Source organism: Aricia agestis, chromosome Z (genome assembly GCF_905147365.1).
Source record: "Aricia agestis chromosome Z, ilAriAges1.1, whole genome shotgun sequence".
Lineage (NCBI taxonomy): Eukaryota > Metazoa > Arthropoda > Insecta > Lepidoptera > Lycaenidae > Aricia > Aricia agestis.
Window position 1 is genome coordinate 13354867 of NC_056428.1, and position 27719 is coordinate 13382585.

The 27719-nt window shown below is 35.0% G+C and overlaps 2 protein-coding genes across 5 annotated transcripts; one reads left to right on the plus strand and one right to left on the minus strand.

Moving 5' to 3' along the window:
• The first annotated feature begins 346 nt into the window (after positions 1–346).
• Positions 347–7731, plus strand: LOC121738597 (putative inositol monophosphatase 3). Of its 4 annotated transcripts, XM_042130760.1 has the most exons (6): positions 347–1089; positions 1516–1667; positions 2018–2562; positions 2655–2816; positions 6241–6242; positions 7720–7731. In XM_042130760.1, the coding sequence occupies exons 1-3, from the start codon at positions 594–596 to the stop codon at positions 2393–2395; spliced, it is 1026 nt and encodes a 341-aa protein (XP_041986694.1). In that variant the 5' UTR covers positions 347–593; the 3' UTR covers positions 2396–2562; positions 2655–2816; positions 6241–6242; positions 7720–7731. The 4 variants fall into 4 exon arrangements, with proteins under 4 accessions (XP_041986694.1, XP_041986695.1, XP_041986696.1 ...); XM_042130761.1 differs by lacking the exons at positions 6241–6242; positions 7720–7731 and adding an exon at positions 3667–3755 and having other exon boundaries at positions 2655–2692; XM_042130762.1 differs by lacking the exons at positions 2655–2816; positions 6241–6242; positions 7720–7731 and adding an exon at positions 3667–3753.
• Positions 5374–27471, minus strand: LOC121738601 (ubiquitin-conjugating enzyme E2 W). The gene is made up of 6 exons (XM_042130768.1): positions 27386–27471; positions 27070–27161; positions 14903–15005; positions 9485–9640; positions 8680–8755; positions 5374–5750 (listed from the first exon to the last, which is right to left on the minus strand). The coding sequence occupies exons 1-6, from the start codon at positions 27422–27424 to the stop codon at positions 5737–5739; spliced, it is 480 nt and encodes a 159-aa protein (XP_041986702.1). The 5' UTR covers positions 27425–27471; the 3' UTR covers positions 5374–5736.
• Positions 27472–27719: the final 248 nt, after the last annotated feature.

Here is a 27719-nt window from a genome sequence, read left to right on the forward strand (position 1 = left end):
GAGACATGCCTGCAGGCATCTTCGAAGTGGCAACGCGTTGCTACCGTAAACTTCCAATCTAGTTACGTTAGTAACATAGAATATCATTGACTAAATATGTAAAAAATTGGACACCCAGACACTTATAATTATGAATTATAATGATTTTTGAACTAATCTATTGTATTAAAGAATATTGTTTTCCCGCCATAATATTATACTCGACACTGGCCATGGTTATAGCCGAAGTGCCATTATAAGACAAAAAAAAAAAACAGTGTCATGACTCATGTCATCACTCATCAGTCATGTTGACAATAACAAGTGACGTTTAAACAATTAAAATATAATCCTAATCTGTGATTACGTCCCAAAACCGTAAACTTAAAAATACTGATAAAATTAAATGTTTTAATTCATATAACTAACAACTAGCTAAATGCTAATTTACATGGCTCCACGAAGTGTTAATAATATTCTAATTCGTACGAAATAAAATATAAAACCTACGCTAAGCAGTTTCTAAGTCCGCGTAATTGCAATGTACCTAAATTTTTTAATGCTGAAGGTGTAATTAACGTATATTAAAACCAGAAAGCAACAAAAACTTCACAATGAACTTCGGCGGTACACTGAGGATAAACAAATTCGCCTGCTTTACGTTAGGTTTTATAATGTTTCTCATAATATATTGGCGATCGGGGGGCTCATCATTTCCATCCGACAAATCGGATCTTGTTAACATAAAGTCGTTACTCAAAGCTGCAATATACGTAGCGGAGCAGGGGGGTCACAAAGTAGTGGGAAACACTGAAAATCTCAACGTACAGAGTAAAGGAAAAACGGAGGAAGGCGCGAACAACCCCGTCACTGATGCAGACTACGCGTCCCACTGTGTCATGTATTATAGCCTTAAGAATACATTTCCCAAAATAAATATTATATCTGAAGAGCACACTACTGATAGTACTTGCACCCAGCAAAAGCCTATTGATGTGGATGCCCTTCAGACTGATGATGGAACTATTGACTATCTCAATGATGAGCATGTGTATGCAAAAGATGTGACAATATGGATAGATCCTTTGGATGCCACTCAAGAGTATACTGGTAACAAAATTAGCAAAAAGAATTCAAAGTTTGTGACAAGATTTATACGGCTTTCCTACTTTGTATGATTGTGTACCGTGCTAACCTTTTTAAAAATAGGTTCAGTAGTGTTTAATGTAAACAAGACAATTTGATAATTTAATAGTAAAAAAAAATATCATTATATTTTCATTCAATCTGCATATTTAAATAGCCCGAGCACATAATGTTCTTTGTTAAGTTAAATGTTTCAAATTATTTGTATTTTACAGAACATTTTAACACCTCCATTGTGGGTGTCGCAGACAATAGATTATCAATTGTTATGTGGCAGCTGGCTTTTTTTTACTCACTATTGAACGATTGATGGGTCAATTAGTAAATCATAAAAGGCGAAAATAACCCAGTACAGTATTGTAACAAGTCTAAAATACAATTTTATTTCAGAAAAATTATACAAGTATGTGACAACCATGGTGTGTGTTGCCATCAACAGTGTTCCTATTGTAGGAGTGATACATTACCCTTTCACCCCACGCACTTACTGGGGCTGGGCCACCAAAGCCACGTCTAACAACATTCCGAAGGCTGTACAACATGTAAGTATTGTTTAGCTACACCAAGTTGTTGCTCCAAATGTAATGTTATTGATCTGTTGAATTGCAACAAAACTTATGTGGCTTCTATCGTTTATCTTTCGTTATCTACTTTATTTAAATTAATCTTGATCTAAATTCTAAATGTAAATCAAGCCTAGTATAATGCCTCCAATTGAAGTTTTACTTTTAATACAAGCAGAAAGCATATTGATTTGACTGAGTTAAGAAAGTTTTGTTTAAATTAAGTTGAAACAGTGTTGACAGCTATAAATGATAAAGAAAATTGTTTCTAAACTCTCAAGGCTTTGTCATGAACTTGGTTAAAATAATGTATTATTTTTGTCTTTCAGAGAGTAGACAACAAAGATCATCCCAGAGTTGTTATATCCCGATCCCACGCTGGCAAAGTGTCAGATATTGCAAAAGAAGCCTTTGGTCCAAAGACCAATGTGTCTCAAGCAGCCGGAGCTGGGTACAAAGTTATGAGTGTCATCAATGGAGAATTTGACGTATACTTCCACTCTACGGCCATCAAGAAATGGGACTTGTGTGCCGGGAATGCAATCATCAATGCCGTAGATGGCAAAATGACGACTGCAAAAGGGGAAAGTATAAATTACTCTCCGGGTACTAATGTAAAAGTGTCAGATGGACTCTTGGTAGCGAGGTACGACCATGACTATTACTTGAGTAAGATGCCAAAGATGTTGTCATCTGTGCCAAAATAATAATAATTGACTTGTGGTTTCTTTGTAAAAGTCATAATTCTTGCCATGTGATGAAATCCAGTGTCTAAATTTAGATCCACAGGTAACGGTCCTGTTGCAGCTATCACCCTGAAAATTTTGAGACATTATTTACTGGATTGCATTTCGGTGTTGGTGCTTTTTATTGGGTTGGTTTGATTTTTATATTATTTATTTATAAGTTATTTAAAATAAGTTTGATAGTCAATATCGGATTTGATAAGAAGTTAATTACTTGCAGAGGGTCACATCCTAACAACATTTAACTTTGAAAATAAGGTTTGTCTTCATTATTTTTTTTAGAGTTTAAGTATGATTTCATATTTCTTTAAGAGGAGTAGAACTAGTGTTAAGATAGCAAAGTCAATTAATTCTCTAAGTAGGCATTCTATTACTTGATTAAGTTTCAGCAGCAGTGGTCCATACTCTCTTTAAAAGTTCTAAAAACTCTAGCAACCATTAAGCAATTAGTTGAACTGCTCATATTTTATTCTTCTAAATTGGAAGTAATAAGCAATAAATGAACTGTTAAAAGTATATTATGTTTAATTACATTTCATATTAATTGATGATCTCAATGACAAGGAATTTTGATATGGGATGTAATAAATTGAGTAGCAGGCATAGTAAATATAATATGATACATGATTTTGATTAGTTTTACCACAAATTATTATTATTTATTAGGGAGGGTCTCCCTAATAATTATATTCTGCTACATGTAAACTACAAAATATGGTAATAATAAATAATTATTATTACTATATTCTGTATTTTTTTAATATAGAGTAAATACTGTTTAATAAATTATATTCAAGAACATACAGCACTTTTTTTCACATAGCTTTGGACAATTAAGACATAGTTAGCACTTAGCAACATTCTATTAAATATAATATTATGTTGGAGATGTATGTTGTAGATTGTAGTTGCTAGTTCCAAACAGTACTTATTTCATTTTTCAATGACAAGGTGTATTGTGTATCTATTGTATAATTTGGTACCTATAAAATTGACAAGTACAATATTATGTATAATTGTTTTGATTTGGATGATTATTAGCTTTTTCTAATTATGGAGATGTATAAATAATTTATTTATTGTAAATACATTGTTATATAAATAGAAATAAAATTTATAAACTCTATTATGTTTTTACTTTTGTTTCAATTTTCAACAGCCAAGGCCAAATTGGCCATAAACTTCTTATATTAAAGTAGTTTTTTATTATTATTTATCAATTATAATTTCAGAAAATCTCTGATCTACTGCATTCAAATTCTGTGAAACAAATTGCCAATTGTACAAGTTATCCCATCAATCCTCAAGCGGCAGCCGGCTGCCGCATAACAATTGAAAATCTATTGTCTGTGATACCTATGATGGAGGTACTACACTATTTGATAAACATTCAATAAAAAAATTATTTCTGTTGAACCTTTTTATTACCATCATACAACAATATATTAATTTTCCATAGGTTTTACATATGCTGACGTTAGCTATTTATGATTCGTGAGATCAATACTGTATTCAAAACTAACAAACAAATAATTTGTAGCACTTCCCCTTATAACCTCTCTTTATGTTGGCCAATGATGGATAACCATAATAATTGGGATAGCTGTTTAAAGTATGGCTGGACGTCGTCACAGGCAATCAATATTCCTCTACACCAGGGTTCGGCAAGTAATTTTAAGTGGGGTCCGGATGCTGTGGGGAAATTTTAACGATGTCCAGAAAAAAACACACTTGTCCCAAGTAGCTTCAAAAATAATTTAATTAATAAAGGTTTTGTTTCACTCGGGGTCCATTTCAAGAAATGAAATGACCTTTGCGGTCCACACATTTTATGAAAAGAAATTTATCAAAGTACATAGGTAATTACGGAAATTACAAACATATTTATTTAAGTACGTATATTAATCAGAAAAGTGACCATTTTTGTAGCTAATCTTTCTGAAGTCTGGAGTAAAATATTGGTTCAAGCTATTGACATTAAAAGGTTGGTCCGCATACAAGGGGTCGGCGGTCCGGTCACGGACCGGATTCTGCCATTTGGTGACCTCTGCTCTACAGTCTACAATCTACATGTTTGTGACTGTCGATCATAAGCCAACATAGAAATGCCATATTAAAAAGTATTTAAAGTTCTTGACGGTCTTAAGATTATTATGTACATTTATTTCTAATGAATATATAATATAATGATTTGCATACTTCGAGCAAATAATTATTGACAATTGCAAAAATTACCTAAATTGACTGTGTTGCCATATACCGTCAAAAACTTTAATATGCATACAATTCAAGGGACTGTGCTCTAATTTAATTCATTGGTGAATTTATTTATTGGTTAACTAAATGCTCAATTAAAAATCATCAGTTCATAAGTTTAAATAATACATTGTCTTTCGATGTTATTTATTTGTTGTGGTAACACCAACATATAACATTTTGTATGTGAATGAAATAACTAGCTATTAACTGTCTTATAATAATAATAATTAATAATATAAATATGATAGCAAAAATAATTTAGTGACATACAAAGAAAAATCAAGATTAAGTGAAACTTATTGTTTTTTACATGTAAATGTACAAAGTGATTATAAATTTGTAACAGCTATCAGGTTAAACACTTTTAGATATTAGAACAATTTATAATTGCACGTGTAAAATTTTGCAAACTGCCATTCAGATAATTGGCTATGTGTAGTGTTGTCATATCTAAAATATTAAGTCATTCATTCGAGAAAACTCCCTCTAATTAACATTTAAAAAGACAGGAACATTCTGTAAATGGTAATATGTATGTCTATATAAAATATATATTTTGTAAAAGAAAAAAAAAATAACTTTACAAAGTTCTATTTCAATCGAATATAAAATTGGCGAAAATTAAATACCAATTTAATACTAATCTCACACATAAATTAAGGCCTTCGATCCATCATATCTACGATTTAAAGAATTACTATTTTTGTTTCCCAATTTCTTACCTTAGACTAAATACTTAGGATTTCATTTTTTTCTTTTTCCCATTCAGCCGCAAACATAAAAGATATAGTACACAAAAATACACTTCTAGGCAATGTAGTGTGAAGCATGCGTTGAACTGAGAACACTGATTTTAACATTGCAGAGGGCAACACTGACATTTCCATGGAGCAAATGACTTGAATCCAGCTCTCCATTAAAAAAACATGTTTCACCATCCGGAGCGCACTATATACATAACATATACGTTAACATATTGTATCAATATAACACTTATCACAATTAGATTTCATCGTCCGTGCTCTTACAGCCGCGATGTGAGGTTAAACTGAATCATCTGAAAAGAAAAAGAAACTATGTTAATACGTCTTGATATTAAAAAAAGTATGTTAATATGTCCTATTAGTTCTGAAAAACATACATCCTTCCACAGACATCGAAGACATTCAAATAGCGCTAAAAGAATTAGGACATGATGCAGTCAATGTATGGAACATTAAACAAAGGACAACCAAAAAGCCTCTACACATGTTCATAGTAGAATTGAAACCAAAAAACAACAACAAAAAGTTTATGAAATAAATAACCTTTTAAACTACCGCATAAAATTCGAACCACCAAGACCAGTGAGAAATATACCACAATGTGCAAACTGCCAACATTACGGACACACCAAATCTTACTGCCATCGTACCCCTAAATGTATTAAGTGTGCCGGAAACCACTTATCAGCAAACTGTCATCGAAAAGAACGCTCAGACTCTGTCAGATGCGTCCTGTGCGACGGAAATCATCCGGCCGACTATAAAGGTTGTGTTGTCTTCAAGGAGTTGTAAAAACAAAAGTACCCACCTATCAGAGACAGATATCAACCGATAAATGCAACCAACTCTGCTCCCGAAAAGGCCAGGGAGCCCCACAACAAGAAAAAAATCTCTGGAATATCAAAGGAGAGTTAACCTACGCGGATACCCTAAAATCACCTACAATGGATATAAACAGTGCAAACAATGACAACGCCCCAAGCCTGTTTGGCGAAATGACGCACCTTCTCCAAATGCTAAAAGAAATTATGAATCAGATGTGTGTCATGACTCATGACAAACCGTTTAACCAACGTAGTGACTACAATTAATAATTAAATTAAGAAATTTAAAAAAAAAACCCCGCCATACAACTTTAAAAAGTAATAACATAATATATTTTACTGACTTTAAGTTTAAATAATTCATAAGTGTAAAGTGATATTTTAGTCCATAATTGTTGTCACGGTGTGTCGGGGGACCGCCAACCTACGTATAATAAAAACAAAGGAATCGCAACTCCCATACTATTACCAGAGTAGACAATTGTGCTATTACCGTTTTAAATTTGGTTCCTTTTGATCTGTCATGTAACGTCAGCCCAGTACCGCTCAAGGTCACCTAAATATTGCAAATGTATTGAAATGTGTACCTAAGGTACACTTTTTTGACAAGTATTGTGGAACATGTTTTTTGAATGAGTTACTTTTCCTCAGTTTTTATTATTCATAGCCGCCAACAGCGTATTTTGTATCGCCATGTCACTGATTGTCTCCATTTGGTTCGCTAAAAACTGACCCTTAAACTATGTTATGGGAAATCAAACATCTACGGCCACCCGTTTGGATGCTACGATGCCACAGACAGACAGACACGTCAAACTTATAACACCGCTCTTTTTTGTCGGGGGTTAAAAATTCAACAAACTTAAAATAGCCCTCTGGAATGCCAATGGCTTATCACAACACTTCTTAGAAGTAAACATTTTTATTGAGACTAAACCAATGATATTCTATATTACTAACGTAACTAGATTGGAAGTTTACGGTAGCAACGCGTTGCCACTTCGAAGATGCCTGCAGGCATATCTCACATACATAATGACATAACGAATATATGACTTGACATTGTCTTTTGAACAAAAAAGTGGTAAAATTAACAACACATTTGAAGAAAAGAAGTGGTGCTCTGCCGCATTTCTAGACATCTCTCAGGCCTTTGATAGAGTCGATGGCACGATGGACTGCTATTTAAAATCAAAAAGAATTTACCCATCAATTAGTATCTTTTTATAAAATCATATCTTAGTGGAAGACACTTCTATGTAAAACATGGCGATGGCTTCTCCAATTTAGATAAAATAGAAGCAGGTGTACCTCTAGGTGATGGGTCCAACACTCTCTCTGCTTTACACATCAGACTTACCACACAGAGAACACATCTCGACTGGAACATACGCCGACGACACCGCAATTGTAGCAACAGACGGTACAGTTGCTGGAGCTTCTGCCAAACTTAAAAAAAAAATTAGACGAACTATCTCGCTGGTTGATGTTACATTGAGCCTACGACACGAAATATGTCCCGAAGATGAGCTAAATGAAATCAAAATCCCACAATCCGATGAAGTTCGATACCTGGGCGTATATCTAGACCGTAGACTGACGTGGAAAAAGCACATCCAAACAAAAAGAAAGGCATTCGACCTCCAACTGCTAAAACTTCAATGGTTAATGGGCAAAAAGTCACAACTTCGTCTTGAAAATAAACTTCTTATAATACTGGACCTACGGCATACAGCTGTGGGGTACAGCATCACCATCGAACATTGCCATCCTGCAGAGGTTCCAGTCAAAAACCCTGCGAATGATAACTCATGCCCCCTGGTACATCTCAAACACTCACCTCCACAAGGACCTGAAAGTAGAAACTATTAGATATATAGAAATACTCCAAAAGAATGCAAAATCATCCCAACCTCCTGTCTAAAAACCTAATGAGCAAAGAGCCTAATGCTACATTCAAAAGGTTCAAAAGACGAGCCCCTCAAGACATGTTAATATAAACAGAGCTAGCACCGAAATGGACATATCACTGGATATGGTCCATACCCACCAAGAATGAAACACATAAAATCCAGCTTAATGTGATAAAGACAGATCGCAGGACATAAAGGAGATCAAAAAAATATGTCCTGACTTTTACTTTATTTCCATTATCGTTCTATTAAAAAAAAATGATATAGCTGATGTTTTCTTGTTGCTTTTATATTATTTTAGGTCGGTATAAATAGTCAGTACTTAAGATGCGAGCCGGTCTCAAGACGCGGTTCGGATCTGTGATTGGTCCAAATTTTGACAGCCAACCAATCACAGAGCCTGAACCATGTCTTGAGACCGAGATGCATCTTGAGTACTGACTATTTATACCGGCCTTAATTTAAATCAGATGTGTACAACTTACCATGGTACCACCATTTCGTTTTCTTAGGATTTTTGTTGCAGGTTTTCACATAAAACGAGTTATCCGGCGGCCGTTTCTGAAATATAAGTGCAATTTAATTAATGACAATAAAATAATAATAATTAATATTATGAAACTAACAAATTCATCATACGTTTATTCAGTTCGAAAATGCCGATAGACTGATAAACGAGTCATAATTCCTAAAACAGTAGACTGACTATACAAATAATATAGATATGAATATAAAATTATTATGACATCTTACAAGCAAAACTACAACGCTTCGATGCGTTGCTGCAGCAGCGACACTCATACATACATGTGATATGCCACATTGATGCCTTGCTTTGTTGTACACAGTGTTTAGGAGGTGAAGTGAAAGTTGGAGGGGCAGATATCGCGTGATGTGAACGTGTCACGATATCGATTTCGTACCTTCTTTACAGCTACTGAGCATGGACACGATGGAGAGGCAGACCGACTGTACGATGAGCGCGGGCGACCAGTCGTCCGTCAGATATCGCATGTTGTAAACGTGTTACGATGTTGATGTCGTACCTTCTCTTTACAGCTACTGAGCATGGACACGATGGAGAGGCAGACCGACTGTACGGAGAGCGCGGGTTACCAGTCGTCCGTCAGATATCGCATGTTGTAAACGTGTTACGATGTCGATGTCGTACCTTCTCTTTACAGCTACTGAGCATGGACACGATGGAGAGGCAGACCGACCATATGGAGAGCGCGGGCGACCAGTCGTCCGTCAGATATCGCATGTTGTAAACGTGTTACGATGTCGTACCTTCTCTTTACAGCTACTGAGCATGGACACGATGGAGAGGCAGACCGACTGTACGGAGAGCGCGGGCGACCAGTCGTCCGTGAGTATGGAGAGGCAGATGTGGCCGTTGGAGTACACGTGCGGGTGCACCGGGATGTTGTTGCCGACGAATGTTACCTGGAATCAGTTTTGTCTTAGGATTTGGGATTGTCCACAAATAGCGTGAGGTTTGAAATGAAATTTCAAGCATGCACATAAAGCCAGCGAGGATACCGCCGGTGAAGTGCGCAGCCTTTTAAGTTCTCCAATTTTTTTAAATATAAACAAAGGCTGTCACCTAATGGAAGCAACTACTGTCGCCCATGGACACTTGCAACATCAGGAGCGCTTCATTGGCGGTTTAGCCCTTTACCTCGCGAATTCTTTGGCAAGCCGGTGGTTTTGCTCGAGAATGGATAACCCCCTAAAGCAGGGGGTCACCAATTAGTTTCGCTCGGGGTACCATTTTAGGAAATGAAATAATGACGGTCCACACATTTTGTAAAAATAAAATATTTTATTTCTTACTTATCAATGAGAAAAGTGATGATTTTCGTTGCTTGTTTGGTGTGAAAATGGTGCAATCTATTAATATTAAATCCTGGATTTGTTTATCAGTAAGCCTAGAGCGAAATTTATTTTAACGAAGTTCATCTTCGAAGATGCTTGGTCCGTAGTCCGTACACAATGTGTCGGCGGTGCCAACGCGGACCGCGGTTCGCCATTTGGTGACCCCTGAACTAAAGTATCGAGATCTCGAATATTTACTGAAGGTTTTAGAATGACATTTGCGTGTTAACATGGAAGCCCTATTTTAATATTCTCCGGACTCCGAGATTACGTGTTGTTAGTTGTGACAGTATCTCTACTACAAAATATATCATACGGCATATATAATTCTTTTTTCTTTCGATTTATGGCCTAAATCGAAAATACTCATTAAATAAAAAAAAAAGAATAGAAAATTAATTTATTCAGTGGAATTAATATCAACATAAGTACATAGGTGTGTAGTGTGTACAAATAACAATCATCTGTTTATTCAAATTACCAGTCACCAGTCACACTGCACAGCGGTGTTACGTATTCAAGAACCGTACGAAAACAATGTTAACTTTTTTAGACCAGGAGATGATTTCAATTTGCTTTAATTTGTTTATTATATATATTTTGTCACAAATCCTTGTGACAATAAGTAAAAAATAATCGGCCAAGTACGAGTCGGACTCGCGCACGAAGGGTTCCTTACCATTATAGAGCAAAATTAGACCAAAAATTGACTTTTTTTTATGGGAGGGGCACAATTTTTGGTCTAATTTTTATATTTAATTTTCTATACTAATATTATAATTCTGCAGAGTTTGTTTGTTTGTTTGTTTCAACGCGCTAATCTTAGGAACTACTAGTCCGATTTGAAAAAATCTTTTACTGTTGGATAGCCCATTGATCGAGGAAGGCTATAGGCTATATTATATCATGCGTAGACTAATAGGAGCGAAGAAATAGAGGAAAATGTGGAAAAAACGGGAGAAATTATATGAAAGGGCTTATTTGAACGCGCTAATCTCAGGAATTACTGGTCCGATTTGAAAATTCTTTTACTGTTGGATAGCCCATTGATCGAGGAAGGCTATAGGCTATATTTTATCACGCTAAGACTAATAGGAGCGAAGAAATAGAGGAAAATGTGAAAAAAACGGGAGTAATTATATGAAAGGGCTTATTTGAACGCGCTAATCTCAGGAACTACTGGCCCGATTTGAAAAATTCTTTCAGTGTTAGATAGCCCATTGATTGAGGAAGGCTATAGGCTATATTTTATTACGCTAAGACTAATAGCAGCGAATAAATAGAGGAAAATGTGGAAAAAACGGGGGAATGTAAATGAAAGGGCTTATTTGAACGCGCTAATCTCAAGAACTCCTGGTCCGATTTGAAAAATTCTTTCAGTGTTAGATAGCCCATTTATTGAGAAAGGCTATAAGCTATATTTTATTTCGCTAAGACTAATAGGAGCTAAGAAATAGAAGAAGATGTGGAAAAAACGTGGGAAATTATATGAAAGGGCTTATTTGAACGCGCTAATCTCAGGAACTACTGGTCCGATTTGAAAAATTATTTCAGTGTTAGATAGCATATTTATCGAGGAAGGTTATAGGCTATATTTTATCACGCTCAGACTAATAAGAGCAAAGAAATAGGGGAAAATGTGGAAAAAACAGAGGGAAATTGCTTATTATCTTAAGAACTACTGGAGCAATTTTTATGTTATTTGACAAACATGAAGAATAGACCACGTGAAGGCACAAAGGCTATTTTTTGCGGAAAAATGTACGGTTGCGTGAAATTCCTAAATAACGCAAGCAAAGCCGCACGGAATATCTATATAATATAATAAAATCGTAGGAAAGTCAATTCTGTACATTGAAAATTTTTGTACAATAAATAATACTTGGGATGTGATCTACTATGCTAACGCGGACGAAGTCGCGGGCAACAGCTAGTTAATAAATATTAAAGCACACATATAACTAAGGATTTTGTGGAAAATTCAAGTACCTACCTGTTGCCATTATTGATATACAGCAAAAAAGGCCAATAAAATCACGTTTGTTGTGTGGGCTCCCCCTTAAATATTTATTTTATTTTGTTTTTAGTATTTGTTGTTACAGCGGCAACAGATATACAAAATCTGTGAAAATTTCAGTTCTCTAGCTATTACCGTTCTTAAGTTACAGCCTGGAGACAGACAGACGGACAGACATCGAAGTCTTAGTAATAGAGTCCCGTTTTTACCCTTTGAATTGAAAAATAATTTGAATTTATATAATAAAAATATAATATTAATATTTAATTCAAACTCTTAAGTAGAGCTATGACCAAAATGATACGTATTACGTATTATTTTGGACACCATCTCTTACACTATAACAGCAATCAGCATACATGATATTCTGTTAAGTGCACCTGTCCTTCCACGATTACGTGTTTTGTAAAATAGTACTAATTACTTTACAAATAGAGCTCATAATACCGTAAGCACTGTGGTACGTGACGACATTTCGTAAGAGCCCGTTAAACGTGTAGAGTTAGCTCATAATATTATTATCATTTACGTAATCGCTGTTTACAATCAAATTGCGAAATCAGCTATGGTTTAATTCAGAGTTATTTTATAGGCTCTGACTGCCGCACTCAGAGACGAATATTGATTAGTTAATTGTAATTAATAATTAATGTAGATTTTAACATTAGCTGTCAAACTCCTCATTAAATTGATGTGTAATCAAAATTCATCATTCATCATCTCTGAGTCATTCATCATCATCAGTCTCTCGAGTGCGGCGGTTGCTCTCTACCTTTAAGATCGCTTAGCAAAACTGGAACAGGAATGCGCATTACGCAGTGTTCTCTTTTAGCTATGTCCACATTGTCCACTTTCATCTTCAATTTTCGTCATCAACTTTCATATTGGCGCATTAAATAATTGAATGCGTCAAGGAACGCAACGCCAATATTGTCATTTTTGAAGTTTTGGATACAGTCAGAGGGCATGCGTCGCGGGCATGCCTCACGTTCGCTGTTGACTGCGCTATACAGGCGCGGTCGCAGCCTAAAATTTTGGAGGGGGTCACTCACTATACTAAAAATATAATGGCAAAAATTTCCTTTTATTATTTGGCAAGATTTTGAGATTTTTCAATTTGACCTGAGATTTTGAGGGGGGTCATATCCCCTGTGACCCCCCCTTCGGACCGCGCCTGGGCCAGTATAACGCATGCCCTTGACGAACCGAAAAAGGCACAGTGTGGACAAAGCTATTGGGTCCCTTTGGTGGGGCGAGGAGTGAGCGGGGGGAGCGGGGACACGCTATTGGTGGATCAGGGTCCAGGGATCAGACGGCTTGTCATTGGTAGATCGGGATCAGACGGTATCATGTTATTGGCAGTAACTATTAGTTTTTATAGTAGTCTTTTATGGTAGATTTTGTAAAATCAGCTTTTTAGGTATCAACTTTTATACCTAGGTCTATATTCTAATGACATTAAGCACTAATACATAGTACTTTTAGAACAAAGATACCACACGATAGACAAAATCAATAAAACAAATCTCATGAGTCAATTTGGGGCTTAATTTGTATGTGAGAGATTAAAACACTAATATCTAAATCCGACAGATCCGTTGTTAAATGTATTGTGTGACGCGAAAGTCACGCCATTAATAATTATTATTGCGATAATGCTAAAACATGTTATAAGTACCATTATTAGTTCAAGACAATTAAATTCAAATGTAAGTATGGAAAATTTGGCAAAATTAAAGTACAACTTTTATCTATCAGGATAATATGTAGGTTATAGAAAAAGTTATTTTTTTCTACTCTTACCCCCCCCCCCCTTCCGGGGTGTGCGTCACCCTCCCCGCGCCCGCGAATATGTCAGAGTAGAAAAAATTTAACTTTACTCTATAACCTACATATCCTGATAGATACAAGTCGTACTTTAATTTTGCCAAATTTTCAGCTAATTTGCTTGAACTATATCGCATTTATATGCCATTAATAACGCTATAACGCAATAATGCTATAACAATATGTTATAATTTAGCATTTTCATTTATCGCAATGATTAATGGCATTTCTCGTTAGTCTGGCCCGAGCATTAGCAATTACTACCACATTAAAAATACTGACTGATTTCCTTATAGAATTAGCCACATTGTCTATCATTTCATGATAGCAGATGCATCATCATTATATTTGGTCCTTACATTTTGATCAGGGTAACCCTTATTCATACGCAGCGGATTTGTTGCTTTGTATTGATTTTTATGGTACTGCGTGCTGCTGAACTGGAACGTCATTCCTGCGCCTGACAAATTATAAATGACGATTGACGACGCTCCGTCCGCACAGTGCGCTCCGATTCCGACCCGGTGGACGCGCAGCTTAAGAGTCCGGGTGCCATCGCAGTTCTCATACAAACGTAATACCCGGATCATTTCCCATACGAGAATATTTACCATATTTGAGTTGTTATTCAGCTTAAGATAGTAATTATCTAGGTTACAATTTAGTATGTAAATATTGTAATCGTTTATATTTTTGGTACTTATGTAAATATTTTGCAGTGAATCTTTGTACAGGAACCTAAGTAATTACTATCTTAAGCTGAATAATAACTCAAGTGTGGTAAATATTCTCGTATGGGAAATTATCTTGGTATTACGTTTGTATGAAAACTGCGATGGCACCCGGACTCTCAGGCCATAGCCGACAATGTTATTATGGTTATGCTAAGTGTACTGAGTGGTGCTCAGGAGACTACCATGATAGTGGAACGGCAGTCATGGCCCTACGGTTTTTGCAGCGGTTATCTGTAAGGCCACGTTACTTACCTCTGGTGAGTCGAAGGGATATTTGTGTGTGAATTTAAACTGCAGCACGAATTTTTCACCCTCATAAAGAGTCCCCGGCACACCTTCCATGTGAACTATCCATCTGGAACAGACAATAAATTCTTAAAAATACGCCCTTTTCTAGTTTTTTTTTACAAATAAAAAGGACCCAAAGGACACCAAAAAAAAATTATAATACAAAATCACAGCGATGTTGTTTGAATGAATTGACTAGCCAGTCAAAAGCTCCAGCGAATAGTCAAACTCGAGCCAAAAGCCTCAGATTTCAGAAATCCGACAAGAATATATTTCGCCTACTTATGCCAAACTAGCTGTTGCCCGCGACTTCGTCCGCGTGGACTTCAGTTTAGCGCGCGATGTTAACAAAATTGGTGTCAAAAGCTTTTATAAAAAAACCCTGGTACCTCTTAAATCAAAACAGCTGTGCAGTGTGTACATAATATTTCATTTTTTTAAATTAAACTTTATATTTTATGCCAAATTTTAAAGCTTATTTAGGCCCATAATTACACAACTTGACCCATAAACTATTTATAACATTGATAGGTTTAACTTTTAAGGTTATGTCTGGTCACTGCATAGATAAAGTACTTACTGAGTTATTTTATAACGTAAAAAAGTAATAACAATCGAAAAAAAATCGAAACTCGAATGTAAGATGATACCACCTCTTATAGAAAGAAGTCTGGGCAAGCGTCACCGCGATGTAGGAGACGCACGGCGCCATCTATTATGAATTTTGGAACTAACTTAATTTGAAAAAAATTTACGCATCCCCCCCCCCCTACAACCCCTTTCCAGTAAAAAAGTAGCCTATATCTAATAGCCTAGTATCCTTTCTCAGGCTTTAGACTATCTGTATACAAAACTTCATTACAATCGATTCGGTAGTTTTGGCGTGAAAGCGAGACAGGCAGACAGACAGACAGATATACTTTCACATTTATAATATTAGTATAGATTACCAGAGCCCCTAGTCAAGACGTTTTCTTAATCGCTTCTATATAGAATCGACGATTAAGGCCGGCCGCAAATTGTCCGAAATTTCTGATCAGAAACCTATGAACTGCCATCCGATCGAGTACTCTGGTGTTCCGTCTCAACCAAGGTCTTTGGGCCCAGTGGGCCCAATCACCAGATATGAACTTTTTAACATTTTTTTCATCTGGCAATTGGTCCCAAGTAGTTATTTTTTATGACTTTTGGGCTTATGTCCGTAGGGCTAGCAAAAAAGTTGTAGATTTGAATAAAAAACAAAATAATTGCTTTGTATGAAAGCATTTATTATACACTTATTGAATATAATATGATATTTAAAGAAAAATAATACAATGGACATGTATATGTCGCAGGCACATTGTATATTTAGCCGTATTACATTACGGCTAGCCGTTTTAAAAAACGGCGCTGTTTTGTAAAGCGGCGTGTCGACGTTTAGCCGGATTGTAATTGCGATACGTTCTTCAATAAGGCGGCCCACGTTTAGCCGCATCGTAGTCCTATGTAAGTTATAGGGTGACCATGATTGCAAAATAAAACAATGCTGCAATGAGTGGCCTTCATTAAATTTTGGTAAGCACTGAGAGAATAAGCAAAAAATTCTGGATTTATCTTTTGTTTTATGACGGTCGCCGGCTGCTGCCGCAGCACGCTCGCTTCGCTCGCTCGGCTCCCTCTGTGTGTTCTAACTTCTCTAACTTTGTGTTTGTTTTGGCGGGGGGCGCAGCCCCCCGCCAAAACAAACCCCCCGCTAATCTCCGGAACTACTGGTCCGATTTGAAAAATTCTTTCAGTGTTAGATAGCCTATTGATCGAGGAAGGCTATAGGCTATATTTTATCACGCTAAGACTAACAGAAACGAAGAAATAGAGGAAAATGTGGGAAAAAATGGGGGCAATTACATGAAAGGGCTTATTTGAACGCGCTAATCTCAGGAAATACTGGTTCGATTAAAAAAATCTTTCAGTGTTAGATAGCTTATTTATCGGGAAAGGCCATATGCTATACTTTATTATTCTACGACTAATAGGAGCGAAGAAATAGAGGAAAATGTGGAAAAAACGGGGGAAATTATATGAAATTGCTTATTTTATTGCATTGCAATTTTTATGTTATTTGGCAAACATGAAGAATAGACCACATTAAGGGACATAGGCTATTTTTTTGCAGAAAAATGTACGGTCGCGTAAAATTCCCAAATTATGCAAGCGAAGCCGCGCGGAACATCTATATATAATAAAATCGTAGGAAAGTCAATGCTGTTTTGAATAACACTGAATATTTTTGTACAATAAATAATACTTGGGACGTGATCTACTATACCAACGCGGACGAAGTCGCGGGCAACAGCTAGTTTCACAATAATATTAGCTCGATGCACTCCTTCACTATATAAACTATAACTGTGCGAAATTTTATTCACCTACGTTTCCGCATTTTTCGTCAAAAGGGATACAAAGTTTTTCGTTCACGTACTAATATGTAGATAAACTGAAATATTTAAAAAAGTATAACATTTACGACATTTTATCAAAGAGTTTTTGTTGTTTGTAATTATTTTCTCTGTCGATTGACGTGTTTCCTAGGTGTAAACGCAAATATGCCCTTTTTATGTATGGTACCTTAAACTAACTAGGTATGCCACGCAGCACGCTCCATACAAAAAGGTTCGAACTCTTTTGGTATGGAGATACTTTGAGCCCCGGGAAAGGACATAGGATACTTTTCGTCCCGGAAAAAATGTACGGTTCCCGCGCGATAAACGAGTTTTGGTCCGTTGCGGGCGTCATCTAGTAATTATTATAATGCTAAGAATATGTCGTCAATTGCTAAGCATAATCTTATTCGTAATTAGGCGAAAAAAGATGCATATTGCTTATCTTGAAGACTCGAATGCTCGTAGCTCCGTAAATAAAGAGATGCTAATCTCCCTCATTAGGATAATCCTAATTGTTCGTACTCATTAACTTCGTTTTAGTAATTGGTTAAATATTCCTATTGTACCCAGGCGCGGTACGAAGGGGAGGGGGAGGGGTCACAGGGGCCATGACCCCCCCCAAATCTAAGGTCAAATTGAAAAATCTCAAAATACTGCCAAATAATAAAAGGAAATTTCTAGTTTAAATCTTACAGCGATAATTTTTAGTGTAGTGACTCTAACTAGTGAGTGACCCCCTCCAAACTTCCTCCTTCTCGAAAAATTGAAAATGACCACAAAATGTGAAAAAATCTGGCGTATAACAGAATTTACTAGCGTTTTCGACTTTAAAACTGTCGTATGCCCGCGGCTCTGCCTAAGTAGAGCATCTCACAGGAACCGTTCATTTTCTTGCTATGAAAAGGAACCTGTATTCTTCCTTCCATTATTTCATCTACTGCCTCTGTATCATTCACCAAAATCGGCCTAGTACTTTCTGAGCCAGTTCGATGCAAGCAAACCTTTCCTCGTCATATTATATTTTTTGTTTTTTCAAGCGAATGTAAACAAAGTTTTGGACCAATGTCATTGTCGTGTTTCGTGCATATTCTATATTGTTATTTTTATCACTTATCAGGTTTATACCTGCCTACAATCCCAAACAGAAAAATAAGGGACCACTTAGCATTATACATTGACGATAATTTACATCGAAATCGTAATGTCGTATTCGAGCCATTTCTTGGGTAAAAAGGTTCAAAGGTAATAAATACGTCTCTTGGGTTGGTTTGGTGTTATAAAGAATTTGTTTAAAATCAAATCAATAACTCTTATTTAAGGTAGGTAGAAACCTACTCGTTTTGAAAGTCAGAACAGCTATGGTGCCTCTACCACCGGTTCGGGAACTATCAACTAACCCGATGAGAAACGGGGCCACCTTCTACCAAAACAGTTTTGACTGTACTTATGCACATTGCACAATTAATTCATAAGTACCTGGATGACCGAGCTTTTCTCGGTATAGCAAACACTCATTGACTTCGTGTTACTTAATAACGCCATCTGCTGGTCGTTAAAACAATTAGTTGCTAACAAAATAGTATTATTATTCGCCAATAGATATCAGGAAGAGTCATATTTTTCGTTAAAAAACCGATAAAAAAACTAGCTAGATCGATTTTTCGCCCCCGAAACCCCCTATATACTAAATTTCATGAAAATCGTTGGAGCCGATTCCGAGATTCCAATTATATATATACAACAATTGCTGGTTTAAAGATTAGTACACTTATTTGTGTAACGTTTAACGTATTTACTTACCGTTTCTTGTTGGCATTAACAAAAAATTAAAACTGACTCCCAAGGTAATTATTATTTTTAACAAAAAATTAAAACCGACTTCCAAGGTAAAAACAATAATAACATCCTTATAATATGAACTAAAAAGTATTAAATAAATGTTTCCTATCTAATAGTGCCTTTTTCCGAATTCGGCTAAAACTCTACTATTTCTGTACTCAATCTTCATCATTTTGAAGTCGGTACCAGATAGCTGAATCTTCAGTTCTCGGACAGAATATATTTTAAAACTTTTGGAACTGGCACCGACATCAAAATTATGAAGATTGAGTACAGAAATAGTTGAGGTTTAGCCGAATTCGGAAAAAGGGACTATTAGATAGGAAAAATTATTTAATACTTTATAGTTCATATTATTATAAGGATGTTATTATTGTTTTTACCTTGGATGTCAGTTTTAATTTTTTGTTAAAAATAATAATTTCACTCTTTTTAGTTACCTACTAACCATCGCGTAATATTCTACGTATCTTAATTCTCATTACAATTTGTGAAGAGTCACACGTGCTCACAAATATCAGGTAGATAATTTTAAACAATACATTAAAAAAATCGAAGTGAACAGTAAACACGTGCTAGCCGCTAGGTAATTTAACAATTATTATTGTACCTATACCTTGCATAGGAATTCGATCTGTATAATATGTATCAAAATCGTGTACTTCAATAAATAAAAATACATTAAAGTACGAAGTATTTTTATACTAATTGCGATTGTTTTTCTTATTCTTATTACGATGTAGATTAGCTAGATATATATTAGTCCACACGATGCACTTTCATCTTCAATTTTCGTCATCTTCTTTCTTTCAACTTTCGTATTGGCGCATTCAATAATTGAATGCGTCAAAGAACGCAACGCCAACATTGTAATTTTTGTTTTCAGTTGAAGTGTCTGTCAGCTTATTGTTACATGTGCGACGAGAACATTTTACACTTTTTAATGTCAAACCTTACGCTCTGGAGTTAAATTTGTTAAGGTTGAATTTCTTACTTATGTTCAATTTATTTTAAAAAAACATTATATTTTTTTTGTCACATCCGTGGATTGCTTTATCATATCGGTTGATAATTTTATCATATCGGTGAATCGTTTTATCATATCGGATCCGTGAAAACCGTGCTTGACTTCCTGGGGGTCCGTGGCTGAAAAAGGTTGGGAAACACTGATCTAGTGGCATTTCTTTAAGACGTATACAAAGAAATTACAAATGCGCAAGATAGTAAAAATGAATAGATGTGAGGATGTATTGGGCAATTTATAGTTTTTACTTCATTTTTCTTTTCACATCTAGTTCATTTTAATAAAGACAACGATGATAATTTTTTTTTAATCTAATTCTCAAATATTGTACAACATTTCAATTTTATTTTAAGAACTCTGTTCTCGTGGGCGACGCCATGGGCGACGGAAGTTGCTTTCCATCAGGTGACCCGTTTTCTCGTTTGCCCCCTTATTTAATAAAAAAAAAACAAATATAACATCATGAAGATAATATTATCATATCGATATTGATATTTTTTCAAATATCGATGTATCGATATATCGATATTTTCTTTCAATTTCGACATCCCTATAATACGACACTTTGACAGTTTATGTACCTCGGAGAACCGGAACATAAAATGGCGGACCGGCCACAGTATTTTGATTTGGTAGAGACCATTATGCCGAGTCCACTTATAAAAGTCAATGGTTGACAACAAGGTGGCAAATAATTGAAAATGAATTAAGTAAGTATAGTTTTTTTTATTGAATCTTAGCTACTATTAGACAATGCTTACACGGCCAGTCTGAGATCAGTCCCAGAGACAAGAGTTGAAAAAAATATGATAAAGTTAATATTTTTTTTACAAAATTTAGGTAGTAGTCCTAATGTTGTTGAAACTAAGGTCGAATTTCGACCATAGGGCGATCTCTAGTTTGTTGAAATTCACCTATTTACTGAATGTGCTAGCAAACTTTTCGTAATATTCCCTATTAGTATAGCCCCAACACTTGCATCTGGGTACAAGAATAATGTCAAAACACATTCAATGCCACCACGATTTTCTAGAATCTAGTAGTTAGTTCCCAGAGATGCCAGCCTATAAAAAACGCAAACTATGCTAGGTGTGCTCTCGGCACTGCAGGATGAAATTACGTAGCACGCTAGGCGTGTTCATTGGCACTGTAAATGGGCAAAATCATAAAAAGCCTTTTTTCTTACTTAAAAATAATTAAAAATTTGTCCTTCTTGAGTTACTGCAGATACATTTGGTTTTTAGCAGTGTTTATGGTTTTGAAGGTTTAATTATTATCGCAGTAAATAGATTCCAAGGTAAACGTAATATGATCAGTGAATGTCAACCTTTGGTTACCTATTTATGATTTTTAGAGAATAAAAAATATGAGCTAGAAACAGGGGAATACTTTGATGATGTGAATCAAATAAACGTCCAAAAGTAGAAGGTGAGGATTAGTGATGAATTGTAAATCATTGGATACCTATAGGTACCTATAGACAGCACATTGTATTGTCAATATTTACGTATTTCAGCTTTTTTAAGCATCACGGTAGGCATTGCGTACCCAGTGCTTGAGCTGTTTTATGTAATTTATTATATATCTTTTTGTTCAAATTATAAAAAATACACTATATATTTTATTATTCGCATTAAAATTTTTGCAAATTTACCAAACGATATAAAAGGTTGAGAACTCGTGTAGATGCTCGCGGCATGGAGATAAAGATTAGTGTAGACACACATGGTTTGTTAGTGGCACTGACTTTAGCGAGCATTGGTGATGCAGCTGCAGCTGGCCTGAAAAATCTGCCTGATTACAACGTAGCCACAATATAAATAACGAACAGTACATCACGTTCATTGTAGGATACTAGACCGCTCGATTCGGACGCATGTTTACATTAGCGGGATTTCAAACAACTTGAAGTGACAAAACGATGTAATTACACGACAAAACGCGTAAAATTTGTCTCCGATTTATTTTGTCACTGCTGATTTGGTTTACTCTATAATAATTACACTGTGGCCTACACCGTACGTCGCACAGTGTTTTAGAAATCCCCAAAATCGGACATGACTAAGTTAATGCAATAAGTCGATGGCGTCTTATATTTCAAATGCAAGAGTGGAACTCCAGTGTGCGCATTTTAATTAGTTTTTGAGAAAATCAATTTTTAAATTAGTCATTTTTTGACTCCCTGAAAACGAAATTATTTTACTTAAATTAATTACGAGGGTTTGTAAACTTGCTACCCAGTTAATTAGATTGATCATTAAGAGACACAAATTTTGTACTTTATTTCATTCCTACAATTCAAGTAGTTCCTGAGATTTTAATGTTTTTAAATATTTAGATTTTATTTTTTTTCTGCTGTCCTATATGATTTCCGCACCTTCTGTCAAAATTGAAAAATACTTTGATATAGTCTTTACACTACAATATTTTTATTTTTTGTGAATCGCGTCTCATACCAGAGATTTACGAATTTCAAATTTTTTTTCGCGCCTTAAAATTTTTAAGAGCAAAATTTCATCAAATATTTTTTTTTATAATCAGTCAAATAATAAAACATTTACAATTTAAATAATCAGTCAATTATTTATCAGTCAAATAATAATTCAGTCAAATAATAAAATATTTTATTCTTCATCACCTTGGTCGTCAAAAATACTGTCCACATGTTAACACATGATATTTTTTTATAGTCGGGGCAATTTAATAGGCCACATTTGACAGTTCAACAAAATTGAGCCTGGTAGCCTTGTAACGACGCCATAAAAAAATAAATATTTTGTCTTTGTTATTACTGCACAATTTATTCACTTTTTCTAATAACGATTACATATTTATTATAAACATAACCAATACGAGTTCTTTTACTATTTATTTTCACTGATAAACAATTTTTAACATAAAAAACAAATTATGATTTAAAGAACTGAACGTCGGTACAATGTTACGTCAGCTGACCTTTTTTCTTTTTAAACTCTAGGGATGTTACTCTAAAAATCGAAAGCGAATAAGTAGAATCAGATGCATTGATTAGTTGTAACGATATATCCCCATAAATTCATAACCACGTTCTGAAAAGTAACACATATTCATGTGAAATGAATAATGATAATACAAAATTTAACAGTTTTGATATTTCAAGTGAATAAATGCAATTTATCTAGTAAATTATGTACTTGTCTTATTTTGCTCCTTGAATTTACAAAAGAAAACGTAATAATAGGACAGGAATTCGTTTTTGGTTTTATAAATAACATATAAAATTCAAATATTTTATTTCAAGTCCGTATCGATTTATTCGTTTTGGTCGATGTTTTTAAGCAGCTTACCTCACTATGGAGATTATTCTGACAGATGTCAAATGTGGCCTATTAAATTGCCCCGACTGTAACACTTCGATGAAACTTTGCTCTTAAATTTTTTAAGGCGCGAATAAAAATTAGAAATTCGTAAATCTCTTCACCACCGTGGCCACGGTAAAAATAAAATAGAGTAAAAATAACGACATAATTTCGTGACAAAATTAATCCTTCGATCGTGGATTCTTGGAAATCTATTGCTATTCTATTGTGTCTCGCTCACCGGGAGCTTATGGGGCTTGATGGGTTAAAGATTTCTTTTGCCAATTGGTGTCAGACGTCAGTCACTCGACTATTTCCATCAAATGAAATATTTTCTATCGTGGCAATGCTAAGCGTGCAGGACACCACAAGATTTCAAAAGACCACCATTTTTTCCAGTCAGTTCCCATGGGAAACAAAAACATGTAAAAAGGACTCGCGCCCGAAGGGTTCCGTACCGTTATAGAGCAAAAGTAAGCCACAAATTATGTTTTTTGTATGGGAACCCCCCTCATTTTTTTTTCATATTATTATTAATTATTAAAGTACACATATAATAAAGGAGATTTTTGAGATACAGCCTGCTGACAGACAGATGGACAGACGGACAGACAGACAACAAAGTCTTACTAAATAGGGTCCCGTTTTTAACCTTCGGGTACAGAACCCTAACAACATGTTAATGTGTGACCTTTTTTCTACAGCTAATTAAAACAACCTTCCTTCAAGTTACTTTGTAAAGATTTAATTACTAGGTGTCTGTATAGTTGCTAGCACAAGGAAAAATTTGCTTTGCTCATTGCAACAGAGCGAGTCCTTACTCAAGATATTATACCTAATATTATTGTCTTAAGACTCCTGAGACAGTTCTGCTCATAGGCAAGATTTTTAGAAGTTTTAAATCAGTGTGTCTTTATTAAACAAAATAACAAAAACTTTTTAAAAACTATAGTAGTGATTTTTACACATAACAACAAAGAGTGCGAGAGAGAAGAAAATCGTTTATGGAATTATAACAAGATGAAAAGAGAGAGGCAGTCTAATGAAAATTGTAACCACTTTTATTTGACAGGTCGACAAATGTCGTCAGTCGTTTTTATGCCCTTTCGGTATTTCCAATATATTGTTCAATTTGTTTGTTATTTTTAATAAAATTCCATTACATTGGCATCCCAGGTCTAGCCGCCATTTCGTGATAGGCTAAAGTAGGGAGCTGACCACCCCTCCACAGAGGTCTAAATATAGTACAAGAGAAGTGTTCTCCATTTTATAAAAAAATTTAATGATATTAATAGACCTTTTTTGGGCAGGAAAAAATTCTAAAACCCCGTTTATTAGTTCTTGACCTTGATGAGGTATTATTGCATGTAGTAAATATTTTAGAAAATTGGTTACATTATTATTGTCACAAATTATTTATGCATTTTGAAGGTGTAGGTGCGTTGCCGGCCTTTAAGAGGGAATAGGGTAATAGGGTAGGGATGGGAAGGGAAGGGAATAGGGGAGGGTAGGTAAGGGAATAGGATAGGGGATTGGGCCTCCGGTAAACTCACTCACTCGGCGAAACACAGCGCAAGCGCTGTTTCACGCCGGTTTTCTGTGATATTTTAAAATATGAAAATTGTTGTAAATAAAGCATAATTACAACAATTTTCATATGACGCGTTTGTCGCGTCATTGGACTCCCTAAAGGTTTCTTTATGACGCACTAGGTACAAGGTATTGGTTAAATACTATGCCTTAAAACTCTTGTATGTCTTTATTATTAATTCTAATATAAAATAGTGCTGATGATTCATTAGATGCACAATTCTTCCATTGAACTAAATTATGATAGAAGAATCCGAAACAAAGCAATTAACATACATTTGTAGATAAGACGTATTTTGACACCCCTCCCCACAGCTAAGTTATGTGTGTCACTTATGATAATGGTCGACCATCAAATTATACCACAAGGACAGCTGTTCTTTGCTTAAAATAAAAAAAATATTTTTTACAATGTATGATAAAAAACACATATAATAAAAATATAATGTTATTATTTATTATGTTTTTTACTTTACATTTTTTAATGAAAAACTGATTTCAGGCTTATGTACTTACTTGTAGTAGGAGGACATATTATTATAAAACTAGCTGTTTGACCGAGCTTTGCTCGGTATCCGATAAGACACCAATAAAATGATATTTTCTAAAAATTCCTAGCTAGATCGATTTATCGCCCCCGAAACCCCTTAAACTAAATTTTATAAAAATTGTTGGAGCCGATTCCGAGATTCCAATTATATATTTATATAAAAGAATTGCTCATTTAAAGATATAAGATTATTCTCAGTGTTACTTAGTTGAATAATAAATATGTTATTACTTTTAGAAACATAGGTACCAAAAAGACAAGAAAATATAATATTTTAATTGCGGCTAGTTCACATTCACTATCAGTTAATCATTCTGTTTATTTGTTTGTATTACACAGAAAGTACTAGTTTAAATATGAAACATAATACCTAGGTCATAAAACCAAACATAACAATCACCTCTAAGGATAAATTACTATGTTTTGGAAACTATTAAGATAAAACATAATTAATGCTGCAATAATAATAAAACATTATAACAAAAACACAAAGTACAATGCCCATATCAAATTAATAAACAATTATAATAAACTAGTCATTCTGAAGAACAATTTATTTTTGCCCTAGTGGCAAAAATTTATGAAGCCAATTTTTTTATTTGTATGTTTTTAAATAAAAATAAAATTATTGTTTGATTGTTCAATGACTCAATGAAGATTAAAAAAAGGCATGCTATAACCCCCAAGTGGCAGTCGGCTGCCACATAACAATTATGACGTGGTAGAGCCATGCTTCGGCACGAATGGGCCGGCTCGACCAGAGAAATACCACATTCTCACAGAAAACCGGCGTGAAACAGCGCTTGCGCTGTGTTTCGCCGAGTGAGTGAGTTTACCGGAGGCCCAATCCCCTACCCTATTACCTTACCTACCCTCCCCTATTCCCTTCCCATCCCTACCCTCCCCTATTACCCTATTCCCTCTTAAAAGGCCGGCAACGCACCTGCAGCTCTTCTGATGCTGCGAGTGTCCATGGGCGACGGAAGTTGCTTTCCATCAGGTGACCCGCTTGATCGTTTGCCCCCTTATCTCATAAAAAAAAAAAAAATTGAAAATCTATTGTGTCTGCGATACCCACTAATTGTTTGAAAGGATAAATAAAGCCCAGGTGACAAGCACAGGCAATTAGAGACTTAAAATAAACAGCCAGGTATTGAATTGTATTCAAACTAACAATGATGTGATACACACCATGTATATAAATTAATTAAGGTATTTAATATATAAATCTAATTAAAATCATCCAGAAATGGAATTGCTTTAGGTGTATCACTGATGCAGCAGTAACAATCTGCATAAATTTAACCTAATGTAAGTAATTATATAGTCATCAAGAAGTGAAAAACAAAAGTAATTTAGGTACTTACAGTGTTAGATTGTTACTTGCTTGATTACCGTCCACTGTTACACCCGGTGGGGGTTCTTTCATTAGTGACATCAATTCTTTCTGTAATCTTCTCTGAAACAATAATTATTGTAATTAACTACCTACTACTTTTATCCCAATTTTATCAACACAACACCTTTTGACAAACATAGGAGGAAAAACTAACAGTCGCAGGTAGACCTCATGTTCGCAGTTAGCCAAATATTATAATAAACTAAAGAAAAGAACTTTGTACAGCAGTAAAACCATGTAATCTTAATAAACAAATAATATTTTATCAAAATTAATATACAAACCTCAGACGGAGACATAGCAGCCATTATTCCATTATTCATTCGAATTTCGACTTGTAGATTTCGGTGTTACCATATTAACTAAAACTATATGTCAAAGTCAAACCATTGCTTTTATATGTGGATGCGGCATAATGGTCTCTACCAAATCAAAATACTGTGGCTGGTCCGCCATTTTATGTTCCGGTTCTCCGATGTACATAAACTGTCAAAGTGTCGTGTTACTAGTTACTACACTAAAATAGATGATTATTGGAAATTTCATGGATATTTCTGTTTTATTCTTGTATGTAGTGATTACGGACAAGAAAAGACTTAATGCCTAAGTGCAGTGTTG

Bases quoted from the DNA above. Each gene is read 5' to 3' on its own strand.
- LOC121738597 (XM_042130760.1), top strand. From the start codon at position 594: ATGAACTTCGGCGGTACACTGAGGATAAACAAATTCGCCTGCTTTACG. The intron at 1,090-1,515 runs GTAACAAAATTA...ATTTTATTTCAG, and splicing joins TGCCACTCAAGAGTATACTG to AAAAATTATACAAGTATGTG. The intron at 1,668-2,017 runs GTAAGTATTGTT...TTTGTCTTTCAG, and splicing joins TTCCGAAGGCTGTACAACAT to AGAGTAGACAACAAAGATCA.
- LOC121738601 (XM_042130768.1), bottom strand. From the start codon at position 27,424: ATGAATAATGGAATAATGGCTGCTATGTCTCCGTCTGAG. The intron at 27,162-27,385 runs GTTTGTATATTA...TTATTGTTTCAG, and splicing joins CTGCTATGTCTCCGTCTGAG to AGAAGATTACAGAAAGAATT. The intron at 8,756-9,484 runs GTACGACATCGT...CTTATATTTCAG, and splicing joins TCAGTAGCTGTAAAGAGAAG to AAACGGCCGCCGGATAACTC.